The sequence below is a fragment of the Anolis sagrei genome, chromosome Y (assembly GCF_037176765.1).
Source record: "Anolis sagrei isolate rAnoSag1 chromosome Y, rAnoSag1.mat, whole genome shotgun sequence".
In the NCBI taxonomy this organism is placed as follows: domain Eukaryota; kingdom Metazoa; phylum Chordata; class Lepidosauria; order Squamata; family Dactyloidae; genus Anolis; species Anolis sagrei.
Window position 1 is genome coordinate 11240063 of NC_090035.1, and position 22886 is coordinate 11262948.

The following is a 22886-nucleotide window of genomic DNA, read 5'->3' on the forward strand; positions in this document are numbered from 1 at the left end:
TGCGCATGCGCAGCCCCTTTGTCTCTTCCCCTCCGTCCAGACGCTCTTTTTTTCCCCTCACCGCTTATGTCTGCACTGCGCACGCGCGGCCCCTTTGCCTCCTCCCCTCCGTCCAATCGCTGTTCGCCCTTTTGGCGCTCTCCCCTCAACTCATTGTCTGCACTGCGCACGCGCGGCCCCTTGCCTCCTCCCATGCAATCGCTGCTCGCCCATTTGGCGCTCTTTCCCCCTCCCCAACTCTTGTGTCTGCACTGCGCACGCGCGGCTCTTTTGTCCCCGCCCCTTCGTCCAATCGCTGCTCGCCTTTTTGCCTCGACGCTAAGGCGCATGCGTGCTCCCTGTTACTTCCACACGCGAGCCCTCATCGTCCAACTGCCGCTTTCATTTTACCGCCTTTTCCACCACAGCGCATGCGCAGTCTCCACCTCACCAAGTCACACCTACTCCCTCAGAGCGGGCTACGTTCTGCGCATGCGCCCTGCCACTTTTCTTCCTCTCCCTTTGGGGAAGGAGGAAAAGGGGAAGGCACAATAAAGGAATAAAAGACGGAATGAGGAAGACAGAATGGAAGGAAGGAGAGAGAAAGAAGGAAAGAGAAAAACAATTGAAGAGAGGTGGAAGGAAAGAGAAAGGAAGAAGAAATAATAATGACAGAATGGAAGGAAGAAGGAAGGGCAAGGAAAGATAAAAGGCAGAATCGAAGGAAAGAGAAAGAAGGAAGAAAAGACAGAATGGAAAGAAGAAGGAAGGCAAAAGAAAGAAAAAAGGGAAAGACAAGGAAAGAGAAAAGGAAGGAAAGACAGAATGGAAGGATGAACGAAGGAAAGAGAAAGAAAGAAGAAAAGATGAAGGAATGAGAAAGACAGAATTTAAGGAAAAAAGAAAGAAAAATGGAAAGACAAAATTGAAGGAAAAAGGAAGAGAAAGACAGAATGGAAGGAAAGTGAAAGAAGAAAATAGAAAGGAGAAAGACAGAATGGAAGGAAAGAGAATTGAAGCAAGGACAAATGGAAGGAAAGAGAATGGAAGAAAGAAGAACTTGAGGAAAGAGAAAGAAGGAAAGATAAAAACAGAATGGAAGGAAGGAGGACAGAATTAAAGGAAAGACAAATGCAAGGAAAGAGAAAGAAGGAAGGAAGGATAAAGACAGAATGGAAGGTTTAAGAAAAGACAGCGACAGAATGGAAGGAAGAAGGATAGAAAGAGACAGGAAGAAGGAAAGATAACGACAGAATGGAAGGAAGGACAAGGAAGGAAAGAGAAAGAATGGACGGAAGAAAGGTAAGAGAAAGAAAGAAGGAAATATAAAGACAGTGGAAGGAAATATGGAAGGAAAGAGGAAGACGGAAGGAAGGAAGAACAGAAGGGAAAGAAATACGAAACAATAAATTAATGAGTTTGGATAATTAATAGGTTTAGGTTCAGCTTGTATGTATCCTCTTAAAGGGAGAAGTATTTCATATATCGGAACAGTCAGAAGTTACTATAACTTTCCTCCTTTTTTCCTAGAAAAAATGATATAATCCTAGTAGTTTATTTTGTTGTGTCTCTTAGCCCAAGCCTTCTCAACACAAAGCAACTGATAGTCATTCCTCTATCAAACCGCTACCATTTAATTTTATTTACAAAAGAAAGCAGTTAAAATCTTGATAATGTCTCTTCGTCCAACGACCTGTCAATACAAGTTGACGGACGTTCGTTCCAATGTCAATTTGTAGCCATATATTATGTATTGAAGCTAGTCTAGTACACACATCTTATAAATAATTTAAACCCGCTCTTCAGTCTTAATTTGGGGACAAATTGAAATAAGGTACTGATGAAGTCTGAATATGTGAGATGGCAGATGAAGCCGCCCATTTTGTTGAGCTAGCATCCAAGTAGAAAGACCAAGGTCCCATCTACACTGCCATATAAAATGCAGATTATCTGTATTGAACTGAAAGATATAGTAGTGTAGAATCATAATCAGTTCAAAGCCAATAATCTGGATTCTATGGCAGTGTAGAAGAGGCCTAAGAAGTGTTCGAGCAAGATGGCAGGCAAGGAAAATTCCATGTTTAACAGGACTTTCAAAGGAAGAAGCCCTCTCTCATCTGCTGGAATCCAGGATTAGTAATGGAAGAACACCAAGTCTTTGTGCCCGCACCAGGATGTGGAGTCCTTCTCCATCTCAGCCCTGGATCTGGATCGTGGTGGACTACCATAAGTCTCTTTTGAGCCTAAAACGCACGCAGATGGACAGCTCTAGTTCCGAGACTCGGATGAGGTCGGGCTGCGAACTGTCGACATCAGATGTGACTTGTAGGTCTTGCTGAGGCCTGTCATCCAGAACTTCAGAAGCTTCACGTTGTCCTCCTCAGCAGCACCCAAGATACCCAGCAGCTTCTGGGTGTCCTCTTTGGGCCGGCTGTCCACTTTGGTGAACTTGAAGAGGACCTTCACTTTACTGTGGAAGACAGAACAAAAAGATATGTACAGTGAGACTTAAAGGTTCAAAAATATCGGACAAAAATTTACAAAAAAAATGGGAAACACTAAAAATTAAAATTATTTTTAGCCAGAAACATTCTTATTAGGTCTCATCCACAAACTAATCCCAAAAGAACATGAGATAAACTTTCAGTACATGGTGTCAGTAGCTAGGATACTGTTCATAAAATATTGGAGACAACGGACAATACCTACAGTGGAAGAATGGATGACAAAACTCATAGAATTCTCTGAAATGAAGAAACCGACCACAAGACTACAGAAACAGGATGAAAACATTTTTAAAAGACTGGGAACCGTTAACTACCTACTTTTGGAAAACTTAAAAATAACAATGAGATCCCGTGGTTAGGCCCAGTATCTCTCAACCACATACAACCCTCATGACCAACAGAAAATACTGTGAATATGGCATAGGTCTATATATATATACACACACACACACACATGAACAATGGCATTCAGACTATAACCTGTCCACACATAAAATATCCACCACATGGAGGATTCAAAATCAATGGCTGGGAAAGAAAAGCCATGAAAGTGCTGCCAGTTGTGGTTGAAGGAAATTAAAAACCTGGATATGGGACCAGACCTTTGGGTAAGCTGGCAGATGGATTTATGAATTGGCGAACATTTACCATAAGATGATTTTATTGCTGCTATTGTATTGATTTGATTGTTTTAATTAGTTATAACTGTTGTCGCTTTATTGTAATTTGTATATTGTATTTTGTGAATTGTTGGGCATCGAATTGTGCCTTTGTAAGCCGACCTGAGTCCCCCCTAGGGGGTTGAGAAGGGTGGGGTAGAAGCACTCCAAATAAATAATAATAATAGAGTAGCTGGCTATCCCTGCATTATTTGGAAAGTTCTCACTTCAGGTCTGAGTTTGAAATACCCAGCAAAGCCAATAGAAGTCTTACTTCATCCACTCCTCCTTCAGGCAGATAAGGCACTGGTCCACAACGTCCACTGAAAGGTTCTGGTTCGTCAAGGCAGCTTCGATCTTGTTCAAGATGGTGGGACCCACTGCATTCAGGAAGAGGATGTTCCTTCCATCAATAACACTTTCAAACCAGGAACAGAATATCACATTTTGTTACATCGTGTAATACGAAGGCTTACCTCTGTCTGCTGCTACCGGGCTCCCGCTTGTGACCACAAATTCATATTTACTCAATGGCTGTTCATCGTCAAACAAGACGGGATAGAGGCTGGACCGAGTGGCAGCGCGGACTTCCACGAGAACAGCGAATTCTACAACAAAAGATGTCCCAGTTATACCATCACATCAGATATCCAGAAGTAGTCATTCATGACCAGGTAGGCTCCAAGAGACAACATCCCCCTAAGTATCTATGTAGGCCATCCCCGAGTTACAAACATCCGACTTACAAACAACTCCTAGTTAAGAACGGAGCTGAAACAACAGGAAGTGAGCAAAATCACCCCCAGGAAGAGAAATCCACTCCTGGAAGACTTATTATCATGGGTGAAAAGGTGTCACCACTGAAGCTGCATCTTCAATCCTTGTTTCCACAACAAGCCAAAATGTTCAAAATCCAACAGGGAGTGAAAATGGGTGAGATCTTTGGTACAGGGGCACAGACAGCAAAGCAAACACAACAGGGGTATTGTATCCAATTCTGGACACCACAATTGAGAGATATCGACAAGCTAGAATGTGTCCAGAGGAAGGTGACTAAAATGATCAAGGGTCTGGAGAACAAGCCCTATGAAGAATGGCTTAAGGAGCTGGGCATGTTTAGCCTAAAGAAGAGAAGGCTGAGAGGAGAAATGATAGCCATGTATAAATATGTGAGAGGAAGCCACAGGGAGGAGGGAGCAAGCTTGTTTTCTGCTTCCTTGAAGACTAGGACGCGGAACAATGGCTTCAAACTACAGGAAAGGAGATTCCATCTGAACATGAGGAAGAACTTCCTGACTGTGAGACCCGTTCAGCAGAGGCACTCTCTGCCCTGGAGTGTGGTGGAGGCTCCTTCTTTGGAAGCTTTGAAACAGGCTGGATGGCCATCTGTCAGGGGTGCTTTGAATGCAATATTCCTGCTTCTTGGCAGGGGGTTGGACTGCATGGCCCATGAGGTCTCTTCCAACTCTTTGATTCTGTGATTCTAGGGGTGTTAACTTTGCGATTCTATCCAGAGCTTATACACAAACAATGGCTTTTTCTAATAAACAACATTGCAAACTACCTAATTCGGGCCTCGCTGGATACTTAAGCTAGTACATATACACAGAAGACATGCCACCAAGGAACTCTTTTCTCTAGACCTGGAAGAGACTTCTAGGAAGTAGCAGTCACTCACCACCTCCTTTAATTCCCTCTGTAGAATAAAAATGTCTATTAATTCGGATTTCACTATGTTTTTTAAACTGCAAAAACTTCGTTTTGTGGGACATCCTGGAGCTATAGTTTTATCAATGACTATCTCATCATCGAGCACAAAAAGAATACCTTCCTACTAAGGAGGCTGTTCAAGTCCTAGACCGGTGCTTGGCTTCTGTAACGGACTGGATGAGGGTGAACAAATTGAAACTAAATCCAGACAAGACAGAGGTACTCCTGGTCAGTCGTAAGGCCAAACAGGGTATAGGGTTACAGCCTGTGCTTGACGGGGTTACACTCCCCCTGAAGCTGCAGGTTCGCAGCTTGGGAGTGATCCTGGACTCATCGTTGAGCCTGGAACTCCAGGTCTCAGCGGTGGCCGGGGGAGCTTTTGCACATTCACACCTAGCTCCAGCTTAAGCGGCTGAGGGGAATAAGGAAAGGGCCTGAGGCTGTTAGGAATTGTGGGAGTTGAAGTCCAAAACACCTGGAAGGCCAAAGTTTGCCCATGACTGCTATAGAAGTTGGACAGTGACTCCTCCTCTGACAACTTGAAGGCACACAACAAGAAGTTGCTGGTAACAAGTTTGTAAAAGAGTGTGTTTTTGCAGAAAACAACTCTTATAGCAGATCAGATTGCTTCCAGACAATGTTAATTTCAGCCCAGACCACTAGAGATGGACACGCTTCTTACCAGAAGACAATATGTGAGGAGGGATTGGCACATGGGGACTGAGACCGAGGAAGTTGCACCGGTAAGCCTCCTCATATTTCTCGCTGTAGGGGATGATTCGGACGCAGCCGACGGGCAGCATTGTCTAAGACAGGAAGCAACAGAGGAGAATCCACATACAAGTCCTGGGCCTGTCTCCAGCCCGGCTTCTGTGACATCACAGCAGCTCAGCCAATCACAGGCCCCGGTCTGGGAGGCCAACAGTTCCTACCCGCAAGACGTCGAAAGCAGACTGGACCAGGTCCGGATCCCGAGCCTTCCAGATGACCTGGTTGCCCATCAGCACGTGCCATGCCAGCATGCGGAAAGGGGAGGCTCCCAAGACCTGAAACACAACCACACAATAACGTAAAGATTATGTAGAATCCCTGAATTTTCTTTCCTAGTTTCATTCCCTGGCTTTGGGCACCTGTGCACTACTGGACAATCTATCTATATAAATAAAAATGTAATGTTCGTTTGTGGGGTTAACAGAACTCAAAAACCACTGGACGAATTGACACCAAATTTGGACACAAGACACCTAACAACGCAATGTATGTCCTTCGTTCATTAAAACACAACAAAATGCAGCAGAAGAGACTTAAAAAGCCCCCAAAAGCTAAATGACGGAAAGCTAAATGACAATACAGAAAAAAGGGAAGAAAGAGGAAGGGGAGAAAAGAAAGAAAGAAAGAGGGAGGGAGGGAGGGAGGGAGGGAGGGAGGGAGGGAGGGAGGGAAAGAAATAAGGAAAGGGAGAAGGAAGCATGGAAGCAAAGAGAGAAAGAAGGAAGGAAGGAAAGACGCAGAGAAGGAAGAAAGGGGAGAAAGAGGGAGGGAAAGAAAAAGGGGGAAGGAAAGTTAGAGAAGGAAGGAAGGAGAGAAGGGGAAAAAGGAAAAGAAGGAAGGAAAGAGGGAGCAAAGGAAGGGGGGAAGATGTAGAGAAAGAGGGAGCGAAGGAAAGAGAAGGAAGAAAAGAGAGACAGCAGAAGAGAAAGAAAAAGGGGGGAGAAAGGAAAGAGATAGAGAAGGAAGAGAAGGAAAGACAGGAAAGCAGGAAGGAAAGAGTGAGTGAAGGAAGGAGGGAAAGAAGGAGAGAAAGAGGAAAGGTTGGCCACAGCAACGCGTGGCGGGTACAGCTAATATATAAAAATAAAAATGTAACGTTCGTTTGTGGGACTAACGTAGCTCAAAAACCCCTGGCCGCTAAAACAGAGGATGTGGCTCTTAATGAGACGTGCCGCATTATCACAGGGTGTCTGTGCACTACACCACTGGAGAAATTACACTGTTTAGCCCAGGGGTCCTCAAACTTTTTAAACAGAGGGCCATGTCACAGTCCCTCAAAGTATTGGATGGTCGGATTATAATTTGAAGAAAACATGAATGAATTCCCATGTACACATCTTATTTATAATGGAAAAAAACACTTAAAACCAATAGAATAATTAAAATGAAAACAATTTTAACAAATATAAACTTAATAGTATTTCAATGGGAAGTGTGGACCTGCTTTTGGCTGATGAGATAGGATTGTTGTTGTTGTGTGCTTTCAAATCATTTCAGAAGTAGGTTGACCCTCAGCGAGGGCCGGATAAATGACCTTGGAGGGCCATATCTAGCCCCTGGGCCTTAGTTTGAGGACTCCTGGTTTAGCCGATATTGCACCACCTGACATCCGCCGGGAAGTATCAGCCAACAGTGAAAGGACCAAGGCAGTGACATCTCCAGCCTATCCCCTGTTTGGATATCAGCCAGCATGCCAACGACTTAAATCAAGAAATAGTTTTCTAAGATCTACAGAGATACTCGCAGGAACACCTCAGCAAGCAAGAGTCCAAAAATGGCAGGCTCAAACCCAGAACTTCAATCAATGGCTGATACCTAATGAGAGACTCCCCCCTGGGCACACAGAAGGCTAGGTGACTTGGAAGGTGCTGAACAGGCTGCGCTCTGGCACCACGAGATGCAGAGCCAACTTAAGAAATGGGGCTACAAAGTGAAGCCCACAACATGCAAGTGTGGAAAAGAGCAAACCACAGACCACCTATTAGAATGCAGCCTGAGCCCTGCCACATGCACAATGGAAGACCTTCTTATAGCAACACCAGAGGTACTCCAAGTTGGCCAGCTTCTGGTCAAAGGACATGTAGCATCATGCCAAGTACAGAGTGAGGCAGCATAACTTCTTTTTTTAAAATGCGTGCCATTCAGTCGGTTTAGACGTAGCGGAGCGCTAGTGGTCTTGTTCGAGAGTCGGGAGTATAAAGTTTTGTCCTGACACAGTTAAGTCGCCATCATGCGTTGGAACAGTGAGGAGTGTGCTTTTGCCATTGAGGCCTACTTTTTGAGCAGATTTGGAGTGGCTGGCCCGCTCTCCAGATTTGGCCCCTTGTGACTTTTTTCTATGGGTTTTTTTGAAATTCCGTGTTTATGTGAACTGTCCAAGGACCCTACAAGATTTGAAGACCAACATCCAGGAATAAATTGCCAACATAACGCCTGCTATGCTGGCAAGAGTAATGACAAACACCAGAAATCGGTTTACTCAGTGTATGGAGAATGGAGAATGGGGGACATCACCTACCTAATCTGATCTTCAAAACTACGTAAAACAAAACTTTAGGTATGCGCCTACATTATATATATAAAAAAATCTGATTCATACAATAGGTTTTATTAAGTTTTGAAAAAAGAAAGTTATGCTGCCTCACCCTGTATTAAATTTTGTGGTTTTTAAATACATTATTATTTAAATACATTATTATTGTGGACCTTCTTATAGCAACACCAGAGGAACTCCAAGTTGCCAGCTACTGGTCAAAGGACGTTTAATAGAATGCCAAGTTTGCAAACTTTGTGGGGGTGGGGGGGGGGGTGTTTGTTTGTTTTTAAATAGAATACAACTGTTTGGTTTGCTCCTGATATTAATTTCACCACAAAAGGAGAGCATTAGATTTGAGTAAACAGGGTAAGGGAACAAGTCAATTGCCCCATCCCTGACCTGTCTCAAGTGCCGGAGGGATCGGAAGACTGGCTGACCCTTCGGAGCCAAGTGCCACCCGCTGCCGTCCACCAAAAGAGCAGGATCCGTGGGGCTCTTGACCATCTCCCGTCCCTCCTGGACCTCTGCCTGGCTGGGAGGCTTCCCTTCTTCCTCCTCAGAATTGTCCCAGCCTTCCGATTCTTCCTCGAGGTCTAAAGAGAGGGAAGAAAAGAGAGACTGAGAAGAAGCCCGGAGACTGAAATCCCACTGAGAATCAAAACAGACCTTTCTCAAAACCACGAGAAGAAGACAGTGAGATCATTATATAACTGGTCCCAACTGTGGCCTGCAAGTGCCGTTGAGTTCATGAGGTCCACCAAAATGCAAGGCCAATGAGAAAACTATGCATTACCAAATTGCAATTTCTGGACCACCTTCCATGTACATCATAATCGTCCCATCAAGTCCCTTATGTCAGATATGGCTTCCCAGACTTACCAGCCAACTTCTCCATCTGAACCAGAGTGTCTTCTGTGGGAGCCCCTTCCAATAGTTTCTCCGTCAGTCTGCTGCCACAAGCTTTTAGGAGCCTGAAGGCATTAAAGATAGATCTGAGTCAGGGCTAGATCAAAGTCAAACTCATTTTCATCGAGCCCTATGAGGAGCGGTTTAAGGAGCTGGGCATGTTTAGGCTGAAGAAGAGAAGGCTGAGAGGAGATATGATAGCCATGTATAAACATGTGAGAGGAAGCCACAGGGAGGAGGGAGCAAGCTTCCTTTCTGCTTCCCTGGAGACTAGGACGCGGAACAATGGCTTCAAACTACAAGAGAGGAGATTCCATCTGAACACGAGGAAGAACTTCCTGATTGTCAGAGCCGTTCAGCAGTGGAACTCTCTGTCCCGGAGTGTGGTGGAGGCTCCTTCTTTGGAAGCTTTTAAACAGAGACTGGATGGCCATCTGTCAGGGGTGATTTGAATGCAATATTCCTGTTTCTTGGCAGAATGGGGTTGGAATGGATGGCCCATGAGGTCTCTTCCAATTCTTTGATTCTATGATTCTATGAGGGCCATATCAGCCTCATGGGTGTCTTCAAAGAGCCGTTGAATCCATGGATGGGGAATCCATGGATACAGAGCGCCAACTATAACACTATGTCATGTCATAAAATTTGAAAAAAAAATCTATTCCTAGTTTGAAAGCGTTATTTCCCGTTTAATTGTTTGATCCCTACTTTGAAAGTAGAGGTTATTCTCCAAAAACTTTGTTTTTGTAGCTGCCACAAACTATGTTGAATTGGTTGAGACATTAGGACAGGAATGGGAAAACCAGATGCGGCCCCTTGGGCTCTTTTCTCAGGCCTTCCTCTCTCACACCATCCTGCTCTTTCTATCTTCTCTTTTCTTCCTTCCTTCCTTCCTCCTTTCCTCTCTTCCTTCCCACCTTCTCTCATTCCTTCCTTCCCTTCCGTTATTTCATCATTCCTTCCTTCCCTCTTTCCTCTCTCCTTCCCTCTCTCCCTTTCTCTTTTGTCTTTCCTTCCATCTCTTTCCTCCCTCCCTCCATTCCATTCTTTCACCCTTCCTTCCTTCTTTCCATTCTTCTCTTCCTCTCTTCCTTCCTTCCTCCTTCCCTTACTTCCATCCTTCTTTTCCACCCTTTTGTCCTTTTTTTCCTTCCCTTCCTCCCTTTCATCCTTTCTACTCTTTTGTTCCTCCGTCTCTTCCTCCTCTCCTTAACTCCTATCCTCTTTCCTTCCTCCTTCCCTTCCTTCCAGCCTTCTCTTCCACTTTTCCACCCTTCCTTCCTTCCCTTTTTTCTTTCCTTCCCTCTGCTCCCTCCTTTCTTCTCTCCCTCTTTCTTCTTCCATCCTTCCTTTCCTCCTTTTCGTCCTTCCTTCTCTCTAACCTTCCATCCTTCCCTTCCTTCTTTCAATTCTCCTCCTCCTCCCTTTCTTCCTTCCTTCTCTTTTCCTTCCTTTCTTCTCTTCCACCCTTCCTTCCTTCCCTTCCTCCCTTTCTTCTCTTTTCTTCCTCCTTTCCTTAATTCCTACCCTCTTTCCTTCCTCCTTCCCTTCCTTCCACCTTTTCATCCTTCTCTTTTATCTTTCCTTCCCTCTTTCTCCCTCCTTCCCCCTCTTTCTCTTTCCATCCTTCCCTTCCTCCTTTTCATCCTTCCTTCCTTCTCTCTTTCCTTCTTCCTTCCTTCCATCACTGGGAAGCAGGTCCTCTTAGCAGGGAGTGCTAGCATGTGGCCCCCAAGTTAGAAAGTTTGCCCGTGCTTGCTCTAGGAGATATTCAATGAAAAACTAGAAATAAGTGTGCTGCAGGATGTTTGTCCTGCAGAAACAACATTTTCACAGTTTAATAAACCTTTTACATGTTTTATGGTAAAACCAATTAGGAAATGATATATAGGGGAAAAAATCGTGTTGCATAGTGTTGTCAAATGTCCCCCGCAAATGCATATTGAGCCCTAGTTTGGGGGGGGGGGTATAAATAAGAGTGCTATTGATAATTACCAAGCAAAGGACGTATGGAGACAAGCCCACAGGTTCTCGTCATTGGTTAGGGAGGTGAGGGAGCGAGCCGCGTTCCCATTCCGCTGGTGGAGGAACGGGGTGAAGGCCGTGTTCATGCGCTGGGCACGCTGTGGGCAGCCATACTGTTCTGCCTCAAAGACCTGTACAGATGAACAACACTAGACACCTTCAGAATCATAATCATAATAATGTGTATATTATATATCTATATCTATAATAAAACTGAAAATATGTTCATATCAATGTATGCATGTACCTATATTTGTATGTGATTGCCAGAAAATAATTAAGAGGTTGGGGGAGGGGAGGGGGAGGATTGGTCTCGGATGATGAGAGTTGTAGTTCACCCACAATTAAAGAGCATTCTGAACCCAACCAATTATGGATCTGGACCAAACTTGGCCGACAGACCCAACATGACCAACTTTGAATACTGTTGGAGTTTGGAGGGGGGAATCAGCCCACATTTTCTACTATTTATTTATTTATTTGTCGTGTCAGGACAACCAGTCAAATTATATTATATTTCTAACAGAACAAAGCAAACAAACAGACAAAATACAAAATTTGTGAGTTTGGTAGCTGATTAAATGTCCTTTGTCCAGTATCTGGCCACTTGGAGTGCCTCTGGTGTTGCTGCAAGAAGGTCCTCCCTTGTGCATGAGGCAGGGCTCAGGTTGCATTGCAGCAGGGGGTCAGTGGTTTGCTCCTCCACACTCGCATGTCGAGGATTCCACTTTGTAGCCCCATTTCTGAAGGTTGGCTCTGCATCTCGTGGTGCCAGAGCGCAGTCTGTTCAGCGCCTTCCAAGTCGCCCAGTCCTCTGTGTGCCCAGGGGGGAGTCTCTCATTTGGTATCATCCATTGGTTGAGGTTCTGGGTTTGAGCCTGCCACTTTTGGACTCTCGCTTGCTGAGGTGTTCCAGCAAGTGTCTCTGTAGATCTTAGAAAACTATTTCTAGATTTAAGTCGTTGACGTGCTGGCTGATACCCAAACAGGTGATGAGCTGGAGATGTCTCTGCCTTGGTCCTTTTACTATTGGCTGCTACTTCCCGGCGGATGTCAGGTGGTGCAATACCGGCTAAGCAGTGTAATTTCTTCAGTCGTATAGGGCGCAGGCACCCCGTGATAATGCGGCATGTCTCATTAAGAGCCACATCCACTGTTTTAGCGTGGTGAGATGTGTTCCACACTGGGCATGCATACTCAGCGGGGGACATGAGAGAAGCTTCCTCGCAGGATTGCAAGACATCTGGGCATCCCCTGGGCAACGTCTTTTTAGACGGCTGATTCTCTCGCCACAGAAGCGACCAGCATGCAAACAATTTCTACTAATAATGGGATTATTCATAAAATCCAAAACAAAACAATGATTACTTCTTATACTTATCATTACAAAAGACCTAACCTAGGCATCGCCGGGTACCTAAGCTAGCAAAATAATAACACCATCTAACAAGATTTGGAAAAAAAAAATCTGTTCCTGGTTTTAAACTGTTATTTCCTATTTAATTGTGTCGTCCTTACTTTGAAAGCCGTTGTTCTATTACAGAAGGTTTGTTTTTGTTGCTGCCACAAACTCTGTTTCCTTGGTTGAGACTTGATGAAATAGTCATTGGAAAACTAGAGCAAAATGTGCTACAGGATGGCCCACAAAGACAAAGCTTTTGCAGTTTTGTAAACTATTTCCATATTATTTTATGATAGAACCAATTAGGAAATGACATTTACAACCCAGGAACAAAAACCGTGTCATAGTGTAATGGCTGCCTCCTCTTCTCAGTGGGGTACAACGCAAACTAAACATATCAACATCAAATACATACAACAACTTCCACTGATTGAAGATACACACACCAAAAGACCTGGTACCTTCAGCGCTTTGCCCTGCAGCTCATCGATGATGCCCCGGATCTTGCCCAGCAGGAAGGGCCAGGAGTTGATGAGGTAGATGCGGTCCATCATGATGGTGATGATGCTGTACCAGCGCTGGAAGCCCCGGGCCAGGCTGTCCTTGATGAAGAAAGTGTGGCTGAACACAAAGCCGTGCTGTTCGTCGCCAAAGAAGATGGGGCCTTCCCGTCCTGGGCAAACCTTGTAGGAGAGGAGAAAGAGAGGGTGGGACTAGGGCTCCATCTCAACACTATAGTCCTATGGATGCTGACAACAATCAGATTGGCCTTTTTCGCTGCCATAACACAATCTTGGCTCACATTCGGCTTGTGGTCTACTAAGACTCCTAGGTCTCTTGAGCATATATTGTTGTCAAGCCACATCCTGTATGGCTTCCCTCAATCTTGACACTGTCATCCTCTTGATGAAGGCTAGGATCACATTTTATTTATTTATTTATTTATTTACTGTATTTGTATACCGCCTTTCTCAGCCAATTGGCGACTCATTGGCCTTTTCAGCTGCCACATAAATAAATAATAATAATAATAAATAATAATAAAAAAAACTTTACTTATATTCTGCCCTATCTCCCCAAGGGAGACTCAGGGCAGATTCCAACACACAACGGCAAACATTCAATGCCTCCATAAACAAATACCAACATAATAATCCCAGAGGAACCCCACATATCAAAACAACATAAAAACCTAAGACCAATCATACCAGGCCTTCTCATACTGAGGCCTACCTCACACTTTGAGGCCTGTCTCCCACTGAGACCTCTCTTATGCCTACCTCGCACAGAGACTTCTCTCACAGACTAAGGAGTGTCTCACACTGAGGCCTTCTCTCACAGACTAAGGCCTGCCTCACACTGTGAGGCCTTCTTGCAGACTGAGACCTTTCTCCCACTGAGGTTTACCTCAGACTGATGCCTACTAAGCTACAGGCACAGCTGTTTATATAGAACTGCAGCTTTTGTTGAGTCATTGCATCCATTTAACCCTTTCAGGGCTTGATTCACATTTTTAGAATTTAAAAAAGTTATTTTTATATATATTTCTGTTCTGGAGCAGCTGTACCAGGAGCTCCAATTTTGTTTGCTTTGCATTGAATGTTTGTTTGTAGTCCTAAGTTTCAGGGACTCTGCAGATAGGTGGCTTCTTTTGGCTGCACTCACAGGGCAAGCCACCTGTCAATCATTGTTGCGTTCCCTAGTTCCGCCCCCCTTTTGGGCTTTGGAGGGAAGGGAGCCATTTCTCAGTTAGACTCAGCTAGGAAGTCAATGTACAGGACGGGTACAGACTTTCTCCTGTACAAAGGCTTCAACCCTTAAGACTTCCCAGGGGAGAACAGTCTTAAGAGCACCTAAAGATTCCCAAAGGTTCCGGGGAAACAGCCTTACAGCCCTGAGGAATTCCGGAGGGAATAACAGCTTTAATCATCAAGATCTCCAGCTAAAGTGACTACAGGCCTACTGATACGTCCACTTGGTTTTCAGATGCAGTTCAGACCGTTAGTAGATTCACATCAGTCAGGTCTAGGTTCACAGGTAGCCCGGGAGAAGCTAGAAAGGAATTTTCCTTGGAAATAAAGAAACAGTTAGAAGCCACCAGTTGCTTGAAGCCTTGAAGCATTTGTTTAATCTTTGAAGACAAAATAAGTTTCTGTTTAATTGTTCATTAATAAAAGACTTTGTTGTATTTAAGCTCAAGCCTTCTAAAGACTGTTTAATGGGGGGAAATTCTCTAAGGGCTTCTCTTGGGGCCCCCTGGCTTCCCGTTGGGCTAAAGTTGCACACCCTGTTTTAAAAGCACTTTGTTTCAAGCCCAGCGGTGACAGAACAATTTCTGATAGATCCCTTTCACATTGAACTGTTTTCAAGCCCAGAACTGGATCCAGTGTTATTTCAGGGGAGAACCAAAGTGTTGGGGACATTTCTAATGTTTTGTTAATTTTGGAACCTGTTAAGGTCCTTTTGCATTCTGATCTTGTTCTCTGGAGTATTCGCACCTCTGTCTCCATGAAAATAAGACCTAACTGGAAAATAAGCCCAAGCAGGATGCGCGTAATGTAAGTCCTATGCCAAAAATAAGCCCTGGTTAAGATCATCAACCAGATGGACACATTTACTAGTACTATATCCAGTCCATCCATTCCAACAGACCTCACTACCTCTGAGGATGCTTGCCATAGATGCAGGTGAAACGTCAGGAGAGAATGCCTCTAGACCAGTGGTTCTCAACCTGTGGGTCCCCAGATGTTTTGGCCTACAACTCCCAGAAATCCTAACAGCTGGTAAACTGGCTGGGATTTCTGGGAGTTGTAGGCCAAAACACCACAGGTTGAGAACCACTGCTCTAGACCATGGCCATATAGCCCGAAAAAACCTACAACAACCCAGTATATCCATTGCAACACATGACAGACGTAATGAATTATTTAAAAATATTAATATACAATTAAATATAAAATAATATTACTGACATAATATTATGATATTCCAGAATAAGATGACATGACTGTATTGAAATAAATGCAGATTCTTTTATATGAATGTAAGTAGATTGTTGTACCAGAACCCATAAGGAAACATTGGCTCACCTCACAGCTGAGGCTGCGGACGCAGGCCTGGCGCACGATGCTAAAGAGCTGAGGGTGGTTGGGGTGCTGATGGCTGACGTACTTGATGGAGGTCTCCTTGTCATGGCTGACGTATCCCGGGTGTCCCGCCGGTAGAGAACGACACCCCTAATCGAGGAAACAGCACCAAGTCAGTATAGTCAATTCCCTCTAGAAAGGACAAGTCTCATCATCGTCTCTCCTTGCCCCAAACCCTACCAGTAGTTTAGAGTTGGTCATGTTGGGTCTGTGGGCTATATTTGGTCCAGAACCATCATCTGCAGGGTTCTAAGTGTTCTTTGCATTTGGGTGAACTATAACACTCATTGTTTTGTATCATTGCCTGCCCCCCAAACCCTGCCAGTCCTTTAAGGCTGGGCATGGGGGCCGAGTCTAGTCCAGATCTGTTGTTGGCAGGAATCACAGAGCTCTCCAGATGTAAGAGCCATTTCCGCAAAACACATATAATAATAATAAGAAGAATAAATCTTTATTTGTACCCCCCACTTTTTGCAATAGTTTTCCAAAGGATGTCTCAACCAATTCAACCTGGAGTAGAGCAACTACTTTCAAAGTAAGGACCGCACAATTAAACAGGAAATAACACTTTCAAACCAGGAACAGAAAACTGTTCAAATTTTGTTACATAGTGTAATAGACTAGCTTAGGCACCCAGAGATGCCTGACTTAGATATTCTGCACGTGGGTGAACTACAACTTCAATCATCCTGAGACAATCTCCCTCAAAGTTCTACAGTATCTGAAGTTTGTATGGATGAGTATATGGGCCAAATTTGGTTCAGATCTATTGTCGATGGAATTGACACAGTTCTTTTGACGTATGTGGACTACAACTCCCATCATCCTTGGTCAATCCTCCTCAAACTCTGCCATTATTTTAAGTGGCCCATGATGGGTATGAGTACCAAGTTTGGTGGAGATGCATCATTGGGATTGACAGGTGTGGGTGAACTACAACTTCCATCAGCCTGAGACAATCTCCCTCAAAGTTCTCCAGTATTTGAAGTTTGTATGGATAAGTATATGGGCCAAATTTGGTTCAGATCTATTGTCGATGGAATTGACACAGTTCTTTGGACGTGGGTGGACTACAACTCCTATCATCCTTGGTCAATCCTCCTCAAACTCTGCCATTATTTTAAGTGGTCCATGATGGTTATGAGTACCAAAGTTTGGTGAAAATGAATCATTGGGATTGACAGGTGTGGGAAAACTACAACTTCCATCAGCCTGATACAATCTCCCTCAAAGTTCTCCAGTATTTGAAGTTTGTATGGATGGGTATATGGGCCAAATTTGGTTCAGATCTATTGTCGATGGAATTGACACAGTTCTTTGGACGTGGGTGGACTACAACTCCTATCATCCTTGGTCAAACTCTGCCATTATTTAAAGTTGTCCATGATGGGCATGAGTACCAAATTTTGGTGGAGATGAATCATTGGGATTGACAGGTGTGGGTAAACTACAACTTCCATCAGTACCTGTCAGCCCTGTCAAACCCACTAGTATTAAAGTTGGTCGTGACATAGAAGTCACATGGCAGAAGGAGGCAAAAGAATGCTCCCGACACGGATTCATGGATTCAAAGGGCAGAGAAATGGATGCCAAAAGGGAACTATGGGAAGAAGCCCACTTGCCTCGCACATGTCGGACTTCTTGGGCCCGGGACTACTGGAGTCGGCGCTGGCCCCCTCCGCAGGGCTGTGGGAGCGGATCCTGCTGCTCATCTGGATGCCGCCTTCCTCCTCCTCCGCTTGTTCGCTTTGCCCAGGGCTGTCCCCGTTCCCGGCGCCTTGAGGGAGAGGGGCGTGCAGGACTTCCGTGCAAAAGAGCGTGCGAGGGCCATGGAGCTCACAGAAGTGGCAAAGGACCACGATGGCATTCATCTTGCAGCTCCCTGAGGGGGGAAAAAGTCAAAAAGAGAGAATATTTTAATGTTTGCTTGCCAATGCAATGCAATTGATTTTGTTTTGGACTTCAACTCCCACAATTCCTAACAGCCGGTAGGAATTGTAGGAGTTGAAGTCCAAAACACATGGAGGGCCGGAAGTTTGCCCATGCTTGCTCTGCACAACAGAACGGATACACTTTTAACTACTATGGCTCAGTGCAATAGAATCTCGGGAGGCATAGTTTGCTGAGGTCCCAACCCTCTTTGGCATAACTCCCAAACTATAACTCCCAAAAGTCCCATAGCACTGAGCCATGGCGGTTAAAAGTGCTGTCAAACTGCATTAAATCTGAAGTGCAGGCGCATTGTATTTCTGCAGGATACATCTATATAAATAAAAATGTAATGTACATTTGTGGGACTTACATAACTCAAAAACCACTGGACGAACTGACACCAAATTTGGACACAAGACACCTAACAACCCAATGTATGTTCTTCACTCAAAAAAATTGATTTTGTCATTTGGGATTTGTAGTTGCTGGGATTTATAGTTCACCTACAATCAAAGAGCATTCCGAATCCCACCAATGATGGAATTGAATCAAACCTGGCACACAGTTCTCCCATGACCAACAGAAAATACTGGAAGGGTTTGGTGGGCAGTGTCCTTTGGTTTTGGAGTTGTAGTTCACCTACATCCAGAGATCACTGTGGACTCAAACAATGATGGATCTGGACCAAACTCTATATGAATACTCAATATGCGCAAATGTGAACACTGGTGGAGTTTGGGAAAAATAGAATCTTGACATTTGGGAGTTGTAGTTGCTGGGATTTATAGTTCACCTACAATCACAGAGGATTCTGAACCCCACCAACGATAGAATTGGGCCAAACCTCCCACACTGAACCCCCATGGGGCCACAGCAACGCGTGGCAGGGGACAGCTAGTCTTCTATATAAATAAAAATGTAATGTACATTTGTGGGATTAACATAACTCAAAAACCAGTGGACGAATTGACACCAAATTTGGACACAAGACACCTAACAGACCAACAAGTGACCGTCACTCATAAAAACACTGAAAAACACAGCAGAAGAGACTTATAAAGCCAAAAAATAAAAAATACATTACAACACATGAGCAAAATCACATATATATACGCAAACACACACATATGCAAATATATATACACACAAAGCACATATACACACTGGGCCACAGAAACATGTGGCAGGGCACAGCTAGTATAGTAATATGTATAATAGATTTATTTATTTATCGTGTCAGGAGCAACCAGACATTTGTATTACATTTTTAACAAAACAAACAAACAGACAAAACACGAAGTTTGCAAGCTTGGTAGTTAATTAATGTATAATAGATAAAGATAATAGATAATAATTAATGTATAATAGATATTATTGTTATTGTTTTGCTTTGTTTTTGAGTTATTTACTGTTGTATTGTTGTCATTGTGTTTTATTGTTGTTGTACTTGGGCTCAGCCTCTTGTAAGCCGCACTGAGTCCTGCGGGAGACGGTAGCGGGGTATAAATAAAGGATTATTATTATTATTATTATTATTATAAATGTAAAGGTTCCCCCTTAACATTAAGTTCAGTCGTGTCTGACTCTGCGGATTGGTGGTCATCTCCGTTTCTAAGTCAAAGACCTAGCATTGTCTGTAGACACCTCCAACATCATGTGGTCAGCATGACTGAATATATATATGCGCCGTTACTGCAATAAGGTAAAAGTAAAGGTTTCCCCTTCACATTAAGTTTAGTCAAGTCCAACTCTGGAGAGTAGTGCTCATCTCAATTTCTAAGCCAAAGAGCCAGTGTTGTCCGTAGACACCTCCAAGGTCATGTGGCCGGCATGAATGCATGGAGCACCGTTACCTTCCCGCCAGAGCAGTACCTATTGATCTACTCACATTTGTATGTTTTCGAACTGCTAGGTTGGCAGAAGCTGGGGCTAACGGCGAAAGCTCATGCAACCTTTTGGTCAGCAAGTTTAGCAGCTCAGCGGTTTAACCCACTGTGCCACTGGGGCCTCCATATAATAAATTATTATTATTTGAAACACAACAAGATGAGTCCACAGCAGAAAAGATCACTCTGCTGGCTGTTGTACTGGATCACACGTCGGACCCTTCCCAAGTGTCTAGGACTGTGTGATGTATCGGCAAATAAGACGTGCAGATTCCAGTAAGGTGGCCTTCTTCAGCTGGCGGATTGCAATAAATTATTATTATTAGGCACTATTATTATTATTATTATTATTATTAGGCACTAATTATTATTATTAGGCTCTAGGCACTGTCAGGTCATTATATGCTAATCAAGGTGGTCAGTTGAAACATTCACACCTAGCTCCAGCAGACAAGAGTCCTTTGTCTCACCCTGGTCATTCCACAGATATATAAACCCTTTTTCCTGGTTCCAACAGATCTCACTACCTCTGATGACAGGGGCTAGATGGCCATCTGTCAGGGGTGATTTGAATGCAATATTCCTGCTTCTTGGCAGGGGGTTGGACTGGATGGCCCATGAGGTCTCTTCCAACTCTTTGATTCTATGATTCTATGATGATGCTTGCCATAGATGCAGGCGAAATGTCAGGAGAGAATGCCTCTAGACCATGGCCATATAGCCCGAAAAAACCTACAACAACCCATTATTATTATTATTATTATTATTATATTACAGTAATAGGTACAATAATAATAATACAAGAAATTTATGCTGAGGCTCAACAACAGAGCTTATTAGGTACATGCAATTGTACCCAAAGAATCCCAAATGCTTCTGGTTCCAAGCCTTTTTTATTATTATTTTTATTGTAACCATTATTAATATTATTATTTTATTGTAATTAATATTAATATTATTATTATGGCATTATTATTATTATTATTATTATTATTTGAAATGCAACAAGATGAGTCCACAGCAGACAAGATCACTCTGCTGGCTGTTGTATTATTATTATTATTATTATTAGATACATAACAAGATTATTATACAGCAAACAAGATCACTATGCTGGCTTTTGTACTTGATCACACGTCGGACACTTCCCAAGTGTCTAGGACTGTGTGATGTGCCAGCGTATAATGTGTGCAGATCCGAGTAGGGTGGCCTTTTGCAGCTGACAAGATGGTAATTTTGGCAGCGGCAATTGTTTTTAAGTGCAGGCCAAGGTCTTTAGGCACTGCACCCAGTGTGCCGATCACCACTGAGACCACCTTTCCTGGCTTGTTATTATTATTATTAATTTATTGCTAGCTTCCAAGGTTTAATGAAGGCATCAATGCACCCCAAGAAAGCATCTCAATAAATAGCATGAGTATAAATAGACTTCCCAACAGATGGGAAGTTTGACTAACACACCTGCCACACCCACCATCCCAGTATATGCCAAATTTCCCCAAAATATACTCCCTTTTGTGCCCAATCCAGATGCCCAAGTTGCTAGACATCAATGAGGACCCTTTTGCTTTAGTTGCAGGACTAGGCACTTCCCTGCTTTACCTGCCTTCTTCTTCTTCTTCCCCGCGCATGCGCAGACTTCCAGGCTTCTGGTCCTGCCCAACAGCGCCTGATACTGACTGGACTGGAAGAAACCATTTGCATTCCTAAAAAGGGGGGTCAAAGTAGGAGGGTGGGCCTTCAAAGGGTCGGTTGTGGCATATTACAAGGCAGGTGTGTATTCTCACATTAATAAAAATGGGAGAAAAAATAAGACTATACATTTGGCTGGACAACAACCCAAAAGGATGGCTTTCGAGTATTTTTCTTTCCCTCCCCTCTTGCATTAGAAGAATGGTACAACCCGCCAAGTCTTATGACAGTCATGTGATGGAAACAAAACAGACTCCCATGTTGGGCTGGGCTGAGATTTAAAGGGCCAGACGACTATATTTCAGCTTTAAATAGGAAAGGGGTAAAAAAGCACCCATAGCTTCTATTTTTTCAATCATAATGGCTTTTTGTATAGTTTAGGGCTGAAATAGCTTGAAAATTAGCATAATTTGAAATAAATGTGTCAGTTTGAAAGGATGGGAGGGGTTGAGGCTGGAAAAGTGGGATCCAAGGGCTACAATCATAGAATCAAAGAGTTGGAAGAGACCTCCGGGGCCATCCAGTCCAACCCCATTCTGCCAAGAAGCAGGAATATTGCATTCAAATCACCCCTGACAGATGGCCATCTAGCCTCTGTTTAAAAGCTTCCAAAGAAGGAGCTTCCACCACACTCCAGGGCAGAGAGTTCCACTGCTGAACGGCTCTCACAGTCAGAAAGTTCTTCCTCATGTTCAGATGGAATCTCCTCTCTTGTAGTTTGAAGCCATTGTTCCGCATCCTAGTCTTCAAGAAAGCAGAAAACAAGCAGAAAACAATCAGCCCAAGGAATGCAGAGAAGATGGTTTTGAAAGGTAGGTAATTACAGGAGCTGTTTTCATAGACTTGTCAGCAGCTTATGACACTCTAAATCATCACCTTCTTCCAAAATACCTGGGATCATTCCAAATACCTGGTAGTCACCCTGAACCGTGCTCTGGCCTACAAGAAGCACTGCCTGAATATCAAGCTAGAAACAATATCATACGAAAGCTGACTGGCACAACCTGGGGATCACAACCAGACACAGTGAAGACATCTGCCCTTGCACTATGCTACTGCTGCTGAGTATGCATGCCCAGTGTGGAACACATCTCACCACGCTAAAACAGTGGATGTGGCTCTTAATGAGACATGCCGCATTACGTTGGGTGTCTGCGCCCTACACCACTAGAGAAATTACACTGTTTAGTCGGTATTGCACCACCTGACATCTGCCGGGAAGAACCAGCCAATAGTGAAAGGACTAAGGCAGTGACATCTCCAGCTCCTCCCCTGTTTGGGTATCAGCTAGCACATCAACGATTTAAATCAAGAAATAGTTTTCTAAGATCTACAGAGACACTCGCTGGAACACCTCAGCAAGCGAGAGTCCAAAAGTGGCAGGCTCAAACCCAGAACCTCAACAAATGGCTGATACCAAATGAGAGACTCCCCCCTGGGCACACAGAAAACTGGGTGACTTGGAAGGCGCTGAACAGACCACGCTCTGGCACCACGAGATGCAGAGCCAACTTGAAGAAATGGGGGCCACAAAGTGGAATCCACGACATGCGAGTATGGAGAAGAGCACACCACAGACCACCTGCTGCAATGCAACCTGAGCCCTGCCACATGCACAATGGGGGACCTTCTTGCGGCAACACCAGAGGCACTCCAAGTGGCCAGATACTGGTCAAAGAACATTTAATCAACTACCAAGCTTGCAAACTTTGTGTTTTGTCTGTCTGTTTGTTTG

General features: G+C 44.0%; 1 protein-coding gene across 1 annotated transcript; it reads right to left on the reverse strand.

The window, feature by feature from the left end:
• Positions 1–1593: 1593 nt before the first annotated feature.
• On the reverse strand, positions 1594–21098 carry LOC137095392 (folliculin). Its single transcript, XM_067462010.1, has 12 exons — positions 21062–21098; positions 17264–17523; positions 15585–15731; positions 12957–13178; positions 11064–11224; positions 9042–9133; positions 8562–8755; positions 5788–5901; positions 5538–5661; positions 3622–3753; positions 3420–3525; positions 1594–2449 (listed from the first exon to the last, which is right to left on the reverse strand). Exons 2-12 carry the CDS (start codon positions 17510–17512, stop codon positions 2248–2250), a joined length of 1743 nt encoding a protein of 580 aa, XP_067318111.1. The 5' UTR covers positions 17513–17523; positions 21062–21098; the 3' UTR covers positions 1594–2247.
• Between the last annotated feature and the right edge of the window lie 1788 nt (positions 21099–22886).

Bases quoted from the DNA above. Each gene is read 5' to 3' on its own strand.
- LOC137095392 (XM_067462010.1), bottom strand. From the start codon at position 17,512: ATGAATGCCATCGTGGTCCTTTGCCACTTCTGTGAGCTCCATGGCCCT. The intron at 13,179-15,584 runs GTGAGCCAATGT...CTCTCCTACAAG, and splicing joins TCCGCAGCCTCAGCTGTGAG to GTTTGCCCAGGACGGGAAGG. The intron at 3,526-3,621 runs GTAAGCCTTCGT...TCCTGAATGCAG, and splicing joins CCCGGTAGCAGCAGACAGAG to TGGGTCCCACCATCTTGAAC.